Source organism: Benincasa hispida, chromosome 11, assembly GCF_009727055.1.
Source record: "Benincasa hispida cultivar B227 chromosome 11, ASM972705v1, whole genome shotgun sequence".
NCBI lineage: Eukaryota > Viridiplantae > Streptophyta > Magnoliopsida > Cucurbitales > Cucurbitaceae > Benincasa > Benincasa hispida.
The window spans coordinates 30627794-30641255 of NC_052359.1; the positions used below are offsets into that span (position 1 = coordinate 30627794).

General features: G+C 33.0%; 1 protein-coding gene across 1 annotated transcript; it reads left to right on the forward strand.

Annotated features, from left to right (window-relative positions):
• Window positions 1–4660: 4660 nt before the first annotated feature.
• Window positions 4661–9424, forward strand: LOC120091136 (protein DMR6-LIKE OXYGENASE 2-like). Its single transcript, XM_039049001.1, has 5 exons — window positions 4661–4748; window positions 6284–6553; window positions 6699–6934; window positions 8118–8445; window positions 9062–9424. Exons 2-5 carry the CDS (start codon window positions 6320–6322, stop codon window positions 9314–9316), a joined length of 1053 nt encoding a protein of 350 aa, XP_038904929.1. The 5' UTR covers window positions 4661–4748; window positions 6284–6319; the 3' UTR covers window positions 9317–9424.
• Window positions 9425–13462: the final 4038 nt, after the last annotated feature.

Sequence of the window (13462 nt, forward strand, 5' to 3'; positions counted from 1 at the left end):
CGTTCATGCCTTTCTAACCTTTTAGCTACGATTTGATTATTGTCAGAGGCGGTAGCGGTATTCCTCAATTTTGTGCGTGCGACAGCTATTATGCTTGGTCATTCTAGTTGACCTGAGGGATAGTACCACTCCGACTGGAAATTAGGCGCGGAGGAAGACAATGCAAGAGAACTAAATCTATATGGAGATAGTTAGGCTTCTCTATTTTGCCCAACTAATGGGCTTGGAGGATTTCCAACAATGGTTCCACAAGCTACATCATGTTAATTGACGCTCATTAGTTGGACGAGCCTAACGGTTCTCGGTAATGGTTATTTGTTTAATTCAATTTAAATTTTAATATCACCTAATCTAGTTAATTTAAATTCTAAATTATCAAATTTAAAAATTTAGGTGGAGAGACAAATTTCGTCGGACTAAGATACTACACATTGAGTCCAACCAGTATAGATACATGTTTGATCTACTTCAACCTGAACAGGTACATTACACTAAACCTAATGATTATTTTATTCACATTTTTATTGTATTTGTCTTTAATAATTATCTAAATAATATTTTGTGTTTCAGGTTATTTGGGAGTCGTAATACAAAATTATTGTGCATACTTTGCCTAATTTTTGCCTAACTTTTGTACGAATGGTCAAAACATATGGTGGACAATAGTCTTTCATATGTATTTCTACATTGGTGAGTGGCATTTATCTCTGACAGGTATTGTGCATTGAGACAATTCGTTTTTTCAGCAGGATTGTCCCATTGCCTTGTAATAACTGAACCGTACTGCATGATATTGACCTAAGGACTGGAAGATTGGTCCGAAAAAGTTGCACATTTGGTAGTTCGATGGCACTATCGTGCAAGGTTTATTGCAGTGGGGGTTTCTCTTGAACAGTTTGACACAAAATCATCCAGAATATATTCATTAGTATAATAATCACAAGGCACTACGTCAACTCGTCCGGGAGCAGCTTGTGGGTCATCTGGTAAATTAATGAATATTATCTAATTTTTTTTAATTTAAATTAATTTTAAATGTTGTTCTAATTGTTTTATAATTCATAGAGATCGAACAATAGTAAAGACTCCGTGAGGTTGTGAATGATCCGAACCAGGTTCTTGCTATATGTAGTGACAACCAAAGCTATATGGAGGAAATTCATGATATACCTATTGTTCCTCACATCAATGCTCCTAGACGTAGAGGACCATATTCGGGAAGAGGATTGAGTTTGATGAGGTTGCACATAATGTGGAAGAGTTGCCCCCTATGACGCAGACGTAGAGTCAAACTGATTATGTTAGTAATTGCAATAATGATAATGCTAGTATTTGGTTTCAAGACAATATGACTCAGAGGCTGGTCCTTCATCTCTAACGTGATATGGTCGGGGTCGTGGAGAGCATAATAAATATTTATATTATGAAGCGCCTGCAGAGGTACCAGAGCAACATCAACAAAAACCAAGCAACCTCAAGTTCGAAGTCGACGACAACAACGACAACCAGCTAGAAATCGACGACGTCCGCCTTGTGAGACACATTGATTTTTGTAATTATTTTTAATATAAATGAGATATTTAATTTACATTTTTTTATTTTTATGAGTTATTATTTTTTTTTTAATTTATTTCTTTTTAGAGTTTAATAAAATAATAAAATATTTATGAAATTGTTTTTATATTAATGGAAAATTAAAAAAAAAAAAAAAAGAATAGAAAGAAGAAGGTGGAATGTGTATAATTAAAAAAAGGAAAAAAAGGGGAAATTTGTATGGTATTCTCGCTCTTTATCAAAAATCTCGCATATTTCACTTCGCTCCCTGCTCTCTTCGAAACTCGCTCAATCTCGTCTTCTATCTCATAATCTCGATCTCGAATTTGATTTGGGAAGTTCAGTGGCAAAAAGGATCAGACTTGCTGAGATGACAAAATTCGTAAAAATTATTCAACAAGGTTTGGAAGGAATTCCAGGGGGACCTTATGAAAATTTAGAAATACGTTCTATTGATAGAGGAAGATCTCCGGAATGATAATAATAAACAGACTCGATAATAATTAGGAAAGGGCAAGGTTGAGGGTTCAAAGTTCGACGTGCAAATAAAAGAAAGGTCGAGAGTTCAAAATTCGAACCTATCTAGGTTGAATTTTCAACCTTCGACTTATTTTTTTTCAAAAAAAAATAATAACACACACAATATTTTTACAAATAGTTTGAAAAACAACAATATTTTCTTAAATAGTTTCTAAAAGTACAATATCCTTTTAATTTTTTCGAGTTTTAAGAATATAATAATTTAAATTAAATATATTTTAATATCTCTAACTTTTAAAGCTTTCAATTATATGTAAAATAAAAGTTGGAAAAAGTATACTTTTAGTCTCTAAGTTTTAAAGAATAGATGCGTTTTGGTACCCAAAATTTAAAATTGACCAATTTGATACTTGAATTTTAATAAATAGGTTTGTCTCTAGTATAGTAATTATGTATTTCTTTTATTATATTATATGTAATATTACATTTTAAAATTATATATATATATATATTATATATATTATAATATATAAAGAAATGTTTTCTCTCTCCTCCCTCGATCTCTCTCCATCTTTCCCTCTCGTTCAATCCCAACACTCTATTTTCTTCCCATTCTTACTCTTCTTCAAATTAAAATGTCCCTCCTACTCCAATTAGAGCCCCAAATTTAGGTGAAATACTATGAATGCTCACTAACTACATTTCTTGGAACTCAAATCCAAGGTATAGAGCATCCAATACATTATATTTAGCAACAATAGCTAGAGATGTCCCAAGGCGGAGCGAGACTAGGGATGTCATTCCTCGTCCCATCCCCACTCTTCATTTCATTTCTCATTTCTGTGAAATTTTGAGATCAAGATAGGAATTCTCCGCAAAAAATTCACGAGGATCGGGTTACATACGAATAATTTTTTCCCATTAGTTATTTTTTTGGAAAACAAGTTAAATCACTGATGTAAACAAATAATTAACACTATCACTAAATTATTTATTATAATTATTTTACATGACATTCTGAATTTAAAGATAAATTACTCAAATTTTAACTTCAAAAACTAATCACTTGTCTTTATTATAAATAAATAAATATAAATCATATCATTCACATATATAATCTAAATGCAAATATTCAATTTAAACATATTCATTATCTTGACCAATAAATAATCAAACTTGACATTTAAATATAATATTTATATAACAATAATAATAACACAACATCAAATAATTATACTAAATAAATAAAGGTTAATCGGGAATGAACGAGACAAGAGTGTAGATGGGATGGGGAATTTTTCTTCATTCTCCCCCCTATTCCTCGGAGAATTCCCAGGTGAGACCCCATAACTGTGGAAAAATTTGAGATCTCTGACAATAGCAACTACTAAAAGGAAGGAGGGGTGATAAGGGGAAAAGGAAAAAAAAATAAAAATAAAAATAAATTAAATTAAAAACGAAGCTAAAACTCGAGACGACGACCAAAAAAATTGTTCTGCCCCGTTACAAACTCTACAAATTCCAAATGATTCAAATTTTCATGGTGAATTTTGTCGGTAAATCAGTTTTCTACATATTCAAAGAAGAAAAATCCTCTCAATTAAAATCCTCTGCTGGAAAACCCATTCTTCAAAAAGTCCATCACCTCCAAATTACAAACCTCTGTAAATAACGTCGACCAGATCTCACTGGAAAGTTGATTCTCCCATGCTGAAAAAAGCTCAAATCCTTAAGCTTAAATCGGAGGGACAGTGGGATCATATTTGAATTTTGAACAAAAACAAATTGTACTGCAACATCGGACATTTTTTTTTTTTTTTTTTTAAATCTCAAAACTTATTGTGGGATTGAAGGAGAGGGAAAGATGGAGAGAAACCGAGGGAGGTGAGAGAACATTTTTTTTAATTTTAAAAATGTAATATTAATATAAATATAATAAAAAATATTACTGACCTTTTAAATCTATTTATTAAAATTGAGGGATCAAATTTTGGCCCATTTAGAATCTTAAGGACCAAATGTCCGTATTATTTAAAAGGAAAAATTGCAACTTTAATAAGAAATAAATTAAAAATTTTGTGCGTCTTCTTAGATTTTGTTTTTTTTTTTTTACAAACATGAAAACAAAAATTTCACCTAAAAATTTGATTATCATCTAATTTTTATGTGATTGTCACGTCTGCAATTACAAACAATAAATGAAATCATGACTAATTTTTTAAAATTTATTTATCATACCAAACAATTTCGCTGTTTACAACTTAGCACTAGAAAGATATTTTTTTTAATAAAAGTTTTTTTTTAAATTTGATTATTTTAATCTTTTTTATTCGAGATTATTCTTAATCATATGAAGTCTAATAGGAGTTTTAAAACTAAAGAGAACGGAAAGATTAAAAAGCAAATCAAGGAACTCTATTTTTTCTACCCCTGCACAGCCGCCTAGCCCCTCTCTTCTTATTTCTCCATCTCTTCCGGCGACTGTTCTCCAACAGCGACGAACTTCCGGCAGCTGCAGCTTCAACAACGACCTGATTCCGGCGGCAGAATACTCCTATCCAGAGCGTTTCTTGCTAGCATGACGATCTTCAGCCTGTCTCTTATACACATCTAGATGTGTATAAGAGACAGCTACAAAGTTCAGATCTGCAAGTTCCGAACCATTTTGAACACAAAACAAGAATTTTTCCGAGTCTTTTGGAGAAATTTTGAAGGTAACTTTTCGGTTACTCGTTTCAAATTCAATTAAAGTGTTATCATTCAATTCCATGTTGAATTATGACTGCACAGATGTTCTTCATAAAAGTCTATGATATTGAATTAAGGATGGGGTTTTTGAGTTGATTATTATATTGGGTAGATTATAATAGTATGTGTTTTGAAGTATAGAATATTTTAATTTAAATTATAATAGTGATGAAAGGATAGGTAGAAAATAGTAACCACTATAAAATTATAGTTAATTGTGAGTAATAATAGTTAAAAACACTAACTATTATAATTGGAAGTGCAATAAGGAATTGACTATTAGTCCTGAAAAACTCCCACTAAGCAAAAAATAATAGAGATATTAAGGTGGAGTCTATGACTTTTTTAAGCCTTTTGGATGTGGAAATTGCAGTTTTAATATTTTAAAAAAATCTAACGCACTTTATTTAATTGTGATGATTGAGAGAATATTAGAATTAAGATGTTGCGGTTTATAAAAAGAATTTTAGTCAATATGATTTAATAAAATTCTTATAAAATAAGGATAATTTTATTAAATTATAGAGAATATTTATGAACATTTATCAAAATGGTAAGCTTTTAAACAGAGATGCTAGATGATATATTTTCCCAGATCATCAAAATTCGTCAAAGAAAAAACCATGTAAATTTAATAGAAAAAGGACAAAGATGGAAAGGCTCCATTTTGATGTGAAAGAATGACGATCTGTCACTTATTTCCTTGATGTCTCTGGAAGGCAAAAAGATCATACTCCTGGCTCTTTGATAGAGTAGGTTGTGTGTTCAATGTAGGTGGTGACAAATTTTGTTATTTTCTTCTTTTGAATTTTAATATTTTTTTTTTTATGCAAATCGTGAAAAGTGATACACAAAAATGAGTGTGATGTTCGGGATGCACTGAAATATTACCCTCAACAAAAAAGCACAATGTTACACTTGTGAAAGATGTATTTATCAAGTATATCTTTACAAGAAACTACACTGGAGTATAAATACTATATTAACACCCTATGAATAGAGCCTAACCAAATTAACCAAAACTTAAAGATTCTCAAAAGGAGACCTAGTATACAGGAGACTTAGTATACATTCACAACACTTAATCTTATACCGTCTTTTTTATACCGAGAGAGACAGAAAAAGATAATAATAAAAATAATCAATTTTTTAAAAAAATTATCACATAACTTATTGACATTAATATAAAATCCAAAAAAGTACAATAGTATTAGAAAAATTATGTAAGATTTATTGAAGTGTACTGATATAAATTTTCAATTTTATCAAGTGCCAACACTACACTTTTAGTATTGAATTTTCTTGATAGGAAAAAAGGAAAATGAAAACTAAGGAAAGAAAATAGTGAAAATAATTTGTGACCTCAAATTTTTATGAAGATAGGTTTGAGATATTTACACGAATAAGGACATATATGAAAAAGGATCAGCTCGTGAAATAATAATTGGAAAAGAAAATGGTGGGTCATCTACGTCCTTTAACATTTGTTGTATATTAACAGGTTTATACATTCAACTGTGTAACCCTGTGTATCCCAATGGCGATGGCCAGTGTTAAATCCCTTGCTGATACACCCAACTTAGCCTCAGTTCCTTCATCTTTCATGTTCGCCACCGACGACGACTCCGACAGTGTCACTGCAGTATCGCAAGGTGCAGAAGATTCGATTCCCATCATTGATACGTCTCTCCTCATCGACGGTACTCCGCATCAACGAGCCAAAGTCATAAATGAGCTCGGTAAGGCCTGTGAGGATTGGGGCTTCTTCATGGTACGTGTGTGTAAAACTCTGTTAAATTATTATTATGTGTTTTTTGAGAGATTTTATTATGATATCATGTTAAATTATTATTTAATTTCGTTTGAAAAACGCGTACTTATACTGAAGAATAAGGAAGTGTTGGAGATGTGTATAGGTGGTGAATCATGGAGTGGGGGAGAGGTTGATGAGGGAGATGGTGGAAATTTGCAAAGAATTTTTTGATCTAAAGGAGGAAGAGAAGAGAGAGTATGAAACAAAGAGTGTGCTTGACCCCATTAGATATGGCACCAGCTTCAATCCTAAGGTGGAGAAGGTCTTCTTTTGGAGAGATTATTTGAAAATCATGGTTCATCCCAACTTTCACTCCCCAACTAAACCTACAAGATTCAGGTTTTGCCTTTATTTTATTTTATTTTATTTTATTTTCCTTCTTCTGGTTCCATTTTGGTAAGAGACCGAACTTTCATAAAGCAGAACGAAAAAATATAGACGGATAAAAAAGAAAAAAAACCACCTACCAACTACAAAAATGAACACTAATCCGACAAAATCAAATTAAGATTATAGTTACATAAAAAACACCTAATAACCAATTTTTTCATCTATCTAAATATCCTATTGTTCCCCTCGAACAATACTCCCTACATACAATAGTAAAAATTTATTTTAAATAATAAAACTGTTAAAAATATTTATAAATAATAGTAAAATATCATAGTTTATCTGCGATAGACCGTGTGATAAACTACTATTTGTATCTATCTTGATACAGATAGTAGTCTACTGCGGTTTATCATGGTCTATCGCAACCTATCACAAATAGACAATGAAAATTTGTCATATTTGTAAATATTTTGATTCATTTTTCTATATTTGAAAACAACCCTAAAATAGCATAAGACCTTATCCCTAGGTCTGCCATATATTTTAATAGTAATGTACATATCTGTTTGAGAAAGTAAGAGAGTTAAATCACAAATTTAATACCTATAGTTTGATAAAGCCTTGTAAAATAGTTTTTATGGTATGATAAAAATTCTTAGAAATAGGGACTAGCTAAATTCGAACGTAACTTTCTTTAAATTATAAAGACCAAATCATATATGGGCTAAAGCCTAACTTTAGAATATACGAAATTTACAAACTTATTTTGAATGGTAAAGAAGACAATAAAACTTGATTGGACAGCATTAAATGGTTTCATTTGTTAGGATATGATAGATTCTTTTTGTGTTGATAAAGAATGGGGATGAATTTAGAAAAATTCTTTATTGAAGAAAAGACACATAGATGAAGATGAAGCAAACATCATATGTGTATAGTATATTTCACTATTTTCTTTCTCTATAGCTTATAGCTAGAAAACTCTAAATTGAACTGCATTTAGCTCTTGGAAGCAATTATTTAATAAATTGAAGGTTAGGTATTAGATGGAGGCAATGTATAAAATGTTGGTTGACATATCGAGATGTCGAGCACCTCGACTCCTCAACGAGGGGAAAGTGTCGCGTTCTTCCCCCCAAGTGAAACTAAATTCGTAATCATTTTGTGTTTTCTCTTATCGTCTTTGTAGAGAGATCTTGGAAGAGTATTGCAAAAGAATTAGAGAAATGACAAGAGAATTGGTGAGAGGAATCTCAGAGAGCTTGGGATTGGAAGAATGTTGTTTGGATAAAGCAGCAAATCTTGAGTCATGTTCAATAGTATTTGCAGCAAATTTGTATCCACCATGTCCACAGCCAGAGCTTGCAAGGGGTTTGCCATCTCATTCTGATCATTGCCTTCTCACTATTCTTCTTCAAAACCAAATTGCTGGCCTTCAAATTTTACATCATGATAAGTGGCTGAATGTCAATCCCATTCCCAACTCATTACTTGTTAATGTTGCTGATCAACTTGAGGTACACACCCCACTTGAATCTTTCCTGTGCTTCAAAATATATCTTTTCCCTTAAAATAGAGGATGAAAATTGACGTAAAAGACAAACACGATATTATTTACAACTATATAGATGATTCAAGATATGGTTAATGATCTATTAGAAAAAATATTATGAATCATTTAATTTATATAAACAATTTTTATACCTTAGCTATCATGTCAATTTATAATTAGGTATTTCGTGGTTTTACAAAACTTTGATCTATTCATAGGAAGGAGACCCAAAATTCTAGTATCTAATGTTAAGCACAGAAGCCCTTTAGATACTCGAATTTTGGAGCCTACTCCTAAAAATTGCTCAAGGTCGTATAAAATCACAAAACTATCCATAATATGCAGATTATGTATAATTTAAAAACCTCTTTAATATGTAGGGTGTAACAAACCCGAGTGTCATGGATTCCTGAACACTAAAATGATGTGTCATATTAACCTTCATTTTCTATACATTAATCGTCATGTCAAGAAAAAACTCTCCAATGGTATTCAAAGTTGGTTTTTTTTTTTTTTTTTTTTAAGTTATTGCAAGATTGATTTTTATTTATTTATTTATTCTTTAATTTGGGGTGTGGTAGATCTTGAGCAATGGGAAGTACAAGAGCGTTTTGCACAGAGCAATTGTGAATGATAAGGCCACAAGGATTTCAATAGCCATGGCAGTTGGGCCATCACTTGAAACAGTGGTTGGTCCTGCACCTCAGTTGATAAATAAACACACCAATAATCCTCCTTTGTTTAAGAACATCAAATACATAGATTATATGGGAATTGTGCAAAGTAACAAACTCCAAGGGAAATCTACCTTGGATCGTATTCGTTTGCACATTTGAACCCTTTTGAATTATTGTAATCTACCATGGGATTGTAAATACAACCTTTAATTGTGTGTGGTTTGAAATTCCATTTTATAAAAAGTGTTGATGTCAAAATCTGAACAAGGTAAAAGAATACTTGACCTTTGCATGACAACAATCGTGAATTTGTTATTCAAAAAAGAATATGACATGCAAGATGAAAAAGGATCTACATACTAATGTAGTACTTACCACTGCTTACCACTCAAACTCTTAAGTCCATTCTCTGATTACAAGTCATGTCGGGAATATCTACCCAAATTATTTTTGAAAACTTGATTAGGTTTTTGGTGCACATTCACCATAATTAAGCAACGTTAAGCATAAAATACATATCGTGCTCATCTTTTTTGGAGGGCATAAGTATACCAACTTGGATTTTTTGGTCAACCTTGGAACAAGCTTGATTGGGAATATTGTCTGAATTTTCATTGTTCCATCAATTTTCAAGTTTTCATCTTCTATAGTTAAGTGGAGTTAGTCTATTTGCCTTTCTATGGTGGGTTTCAACATTCAATTTAAATCTGACCAAGTAAAAACTTAGATTTTGGATTTTTATTCCTATGATGCTTTGTTTCATCCCGCTGCCATCATTTCCTTCACCTTCCTCCTCCAACAATTCTGATGCCCCCGTAATGAGAAAAATGCAAATAGCTTCTCAATCTACCACGTGTTGTTTTTCTATTGGTCGGCCTCGACAAAGCCCAATTGTTCTCTCTTTCCAACACTTGTGATATGGATCAACACCATTGAGTTTTCATTGAGAAACTTTATTTATGTTTAATTAATTTCTAACTTTTAAGTGTTAAATTAAAATATTGATCTTTTTGTATTTAGTTTTGGGCATTTGAAAGGTTGGAAAAATGGAGATTGCTTTATTTAATAGAGATGTATTAAAGAGCGTAGTTGGAAAGATGGAGGTTGTTTTTTGTTGGAATACCTTGAATATGTTATATGGCACTTCAAATGACCAAGTATGGGGTCTTGTTGATTGGTCAGTGAGCCGGGGTCCAGGGGCGCACTACAAGAATTTTGGACTATAATGTCGGTTAGAAAAAACTAAAGCGAATGTACAATGTCGGTTTCATAAAAAATAAAAAAAAGTAGAACTTTAATGTCGGTTTTAAATCGACATTAATGGTGGGGCTACAATATCAGTTTAAAACCGATATTGAAGCTCTCTATTTATTGTTTCCCCGTCAATTTTCACTTTCTGTTTCACTCCTTCAATTTTTTGCTACTCTCTCAAATTTTAGGGTTTGGTTATATATAGGAAAACGAAAAGAAAGAGAAAACGTTAACTCTAGTCGTACGACTCCTTTCTCTCTCGCAAGTTCTCTCACCTACAACCCTCGCCGTTTTCATCTCCCTCAGCTGCACAAGCGTCGTCGGCCACATCTACGCCACCACCTTCATCGATCATCTGCAAGTCTTCGTCCATCACTGCTGTCAATTGGAGTAGATTTTAGTGGGTGTTCTCCTCTCTCCCTCATGAGTTCCCTCACCCACGCCTGTGTTCATATGGAACTTCTTCGCTCACCTTCGCCGCTCGTATGCCTCCCATCTGCACCTTTGAACGTTGTGGATTGTCAACCATCGCCTACCTCAAACGATAGGTTTTTGTTTTTCTCTCCTTCTCTCAGCATTTTTCTCTCTTTCTCTTTTAAATCTCCTTCACTATCGCACAGATCTGTGGATATGTGGTTGCACCATTCTTTGAGTTGCCACTGATTCTATTGTGGGTGAGAGTTTAGTGAGTTTCTCTTTGACTTTCTTGTTTGCTCTTAAACACCTACTAAGATTTTGGCCTAATCTTGAACTACCTGTAATGTATGGATTATAGATTTGAGGTTTAGAAGAATTTTGAGATTGGAAGCCGACTGTTCTACAGATTAAAAGATTGCTTCAAGTGTTTTGACAAGTTCTTAAGATTTTATAAACTTTTTGAATTCTTTATTAAGGCTAGAAATTGGGTCATGACCCCCAAATATTGTATTTGGATGGATATATTTGATTGGAGTTGTGTCCTTTCACTGGAAGAAAACACCAGGTACCATCTAGGGCCTTATTGCTTCAACTACTACAAGTGTTGATCTCTTTTTGTATAGATGTTGGCTGAATATACCTTGCCTTGTATATGTTTAATGTAGCTTTGTGTGCATAGGTATTATGAACGCCTATAGTTGGAGACCATAGAAATTGAAAACCATTTTATTCTAATTCCAACAAGAATCAAGGAAAGAAACAATTCCTCCCTTTTGGTATTGACTTTGAAAGTGCAAGTATTGCAGAAAATAACCCTCAACTACATCTTCATTGTAAGCAACTGACTTTACCAGATGTTTCTTTTGCACTATTTAATGAATCTAAAAAAAGCCTTGTACAATTGCAGCTCCTCTATTAGAAAAAAAAAAATCTTTTGATTAATTTTTTTAGTGCAAATAAACTATTTGATTGTGGTTTTTTATAATGTTTTGTTCAAAATTCTATACTGCATATTGTATTTGAAGGAAATCGAATACGAGGATTTTCATGGGCAGCAGAAGGATCTTACCAAATTTCAATTGTATATGAACATTACATTTACAATCACAAATGGAAACATACGGTTATGCGTAAAATATGAACTACAACATGCTTTACTACATGATCAAGGGAAGGAATCAACAGACCTTTAAAGACTCATCTTCAAGTTCCTTGATCACAAACGCTCAATCACAGCAACACAACAAGACACAAACGTTCGTCCAACATAACCGCTACACTGCACGATCACAGTGAACTCAAACTAAGCGATCGTCAAGGTCACAAACACCCCGAACACCGCGAAGGGCCTCTATAGAACCTCTACTGGGTCGAGTTGAGTATAACACAACAAAGAAGGTTACCTCATTATTCTCAGTGTGAGAATCCAGAGGGTCGGCTTTGTGTGGACTTGGTTAGAGGTAGAAAACCGGAGGAAGAACAATCGTGTAAACGATTGAGCAAGTGGGAGGAGAAACAACCTATCGTATAGATCGATGCCCAATCGTTTAGTAAAAGCTATGTGATTGTCTAGCAAAAGCTATGCGATCGTTTAGCTCATCGTCGAGCTGAGTGTAGTCAAAGCTATGCAATCGTCTAGAAAAAACTATGCGATCGTTTAGCTCATTGTCTAGCTGAGTGTCTATCGTGTAAGAACACTCCATGATCGTTTAGCTAACTCTAAGTTGTCGCTTAGTAAATCTGATTTACTTAACAACTCTCTATGAGTAATTTCCAAATTTTGAAATCTCAAATGAACAATTTTGCAATTCTTACTAAAATAAGGAAAACATTTTTCCTTTTATCTCACAGTTATAATGAAACCACCAATAACCTCTCACTCAATTGGTTATTAGAGAAAAAGAGATAATTATTCAATAATTAATATTATTATAAATATAAATGATAACCGACTCATCATACTATATTTATAACCTATAGTTTTAATATTTCATCTCATGAAACATACAAACCATAGCTCTTTTTCTATTCCATGGCTCTTAATGCAAATCTCATTTACATTAATCATCCATTAGATGTATCTCATACACCACACCGATCTTATCATATATAATCAAATTAATTCTTGTCAATTTGAACAATTCAAATCAACACCAAGAACTGATCCTTAGTTTGAATCCATTGAGCTGCCAATGGGACGTTATGGACCTGTAGCTCGAAGTTCCAATGGTACGTGAATAACTGGCTAAACTCTTTAGTCACAGGATCCACCATCCGTTAACTGCCAGGCTCTCCACTAAAGACCGACAACTGAACTATCCTTACTACAGATATATTATAGGTCCATCTTAACCAATCAACAGTGCGACAACCCTTCGCAGATCGCTCGTAAGTACAATTGGGCCAATAACCGTTATGCCCCTGTAGTTACATCTAAATTCTTAAGTACCAATGATCCCTCTAATAAACATAAGTCATAGTCCTACTATGACTGATTCCTCTCTTCCAAAGAGAAGTTGTGGCCACTATGTTCAAGCCCCGGAATCAGCCCTTAAAGAAGCAATCTATCTACTTACCCCTGCTTCGGGGAAGGAGTGAATTTCATCTTGTGGATTGAGTTCCCAACTCTCAAATCAG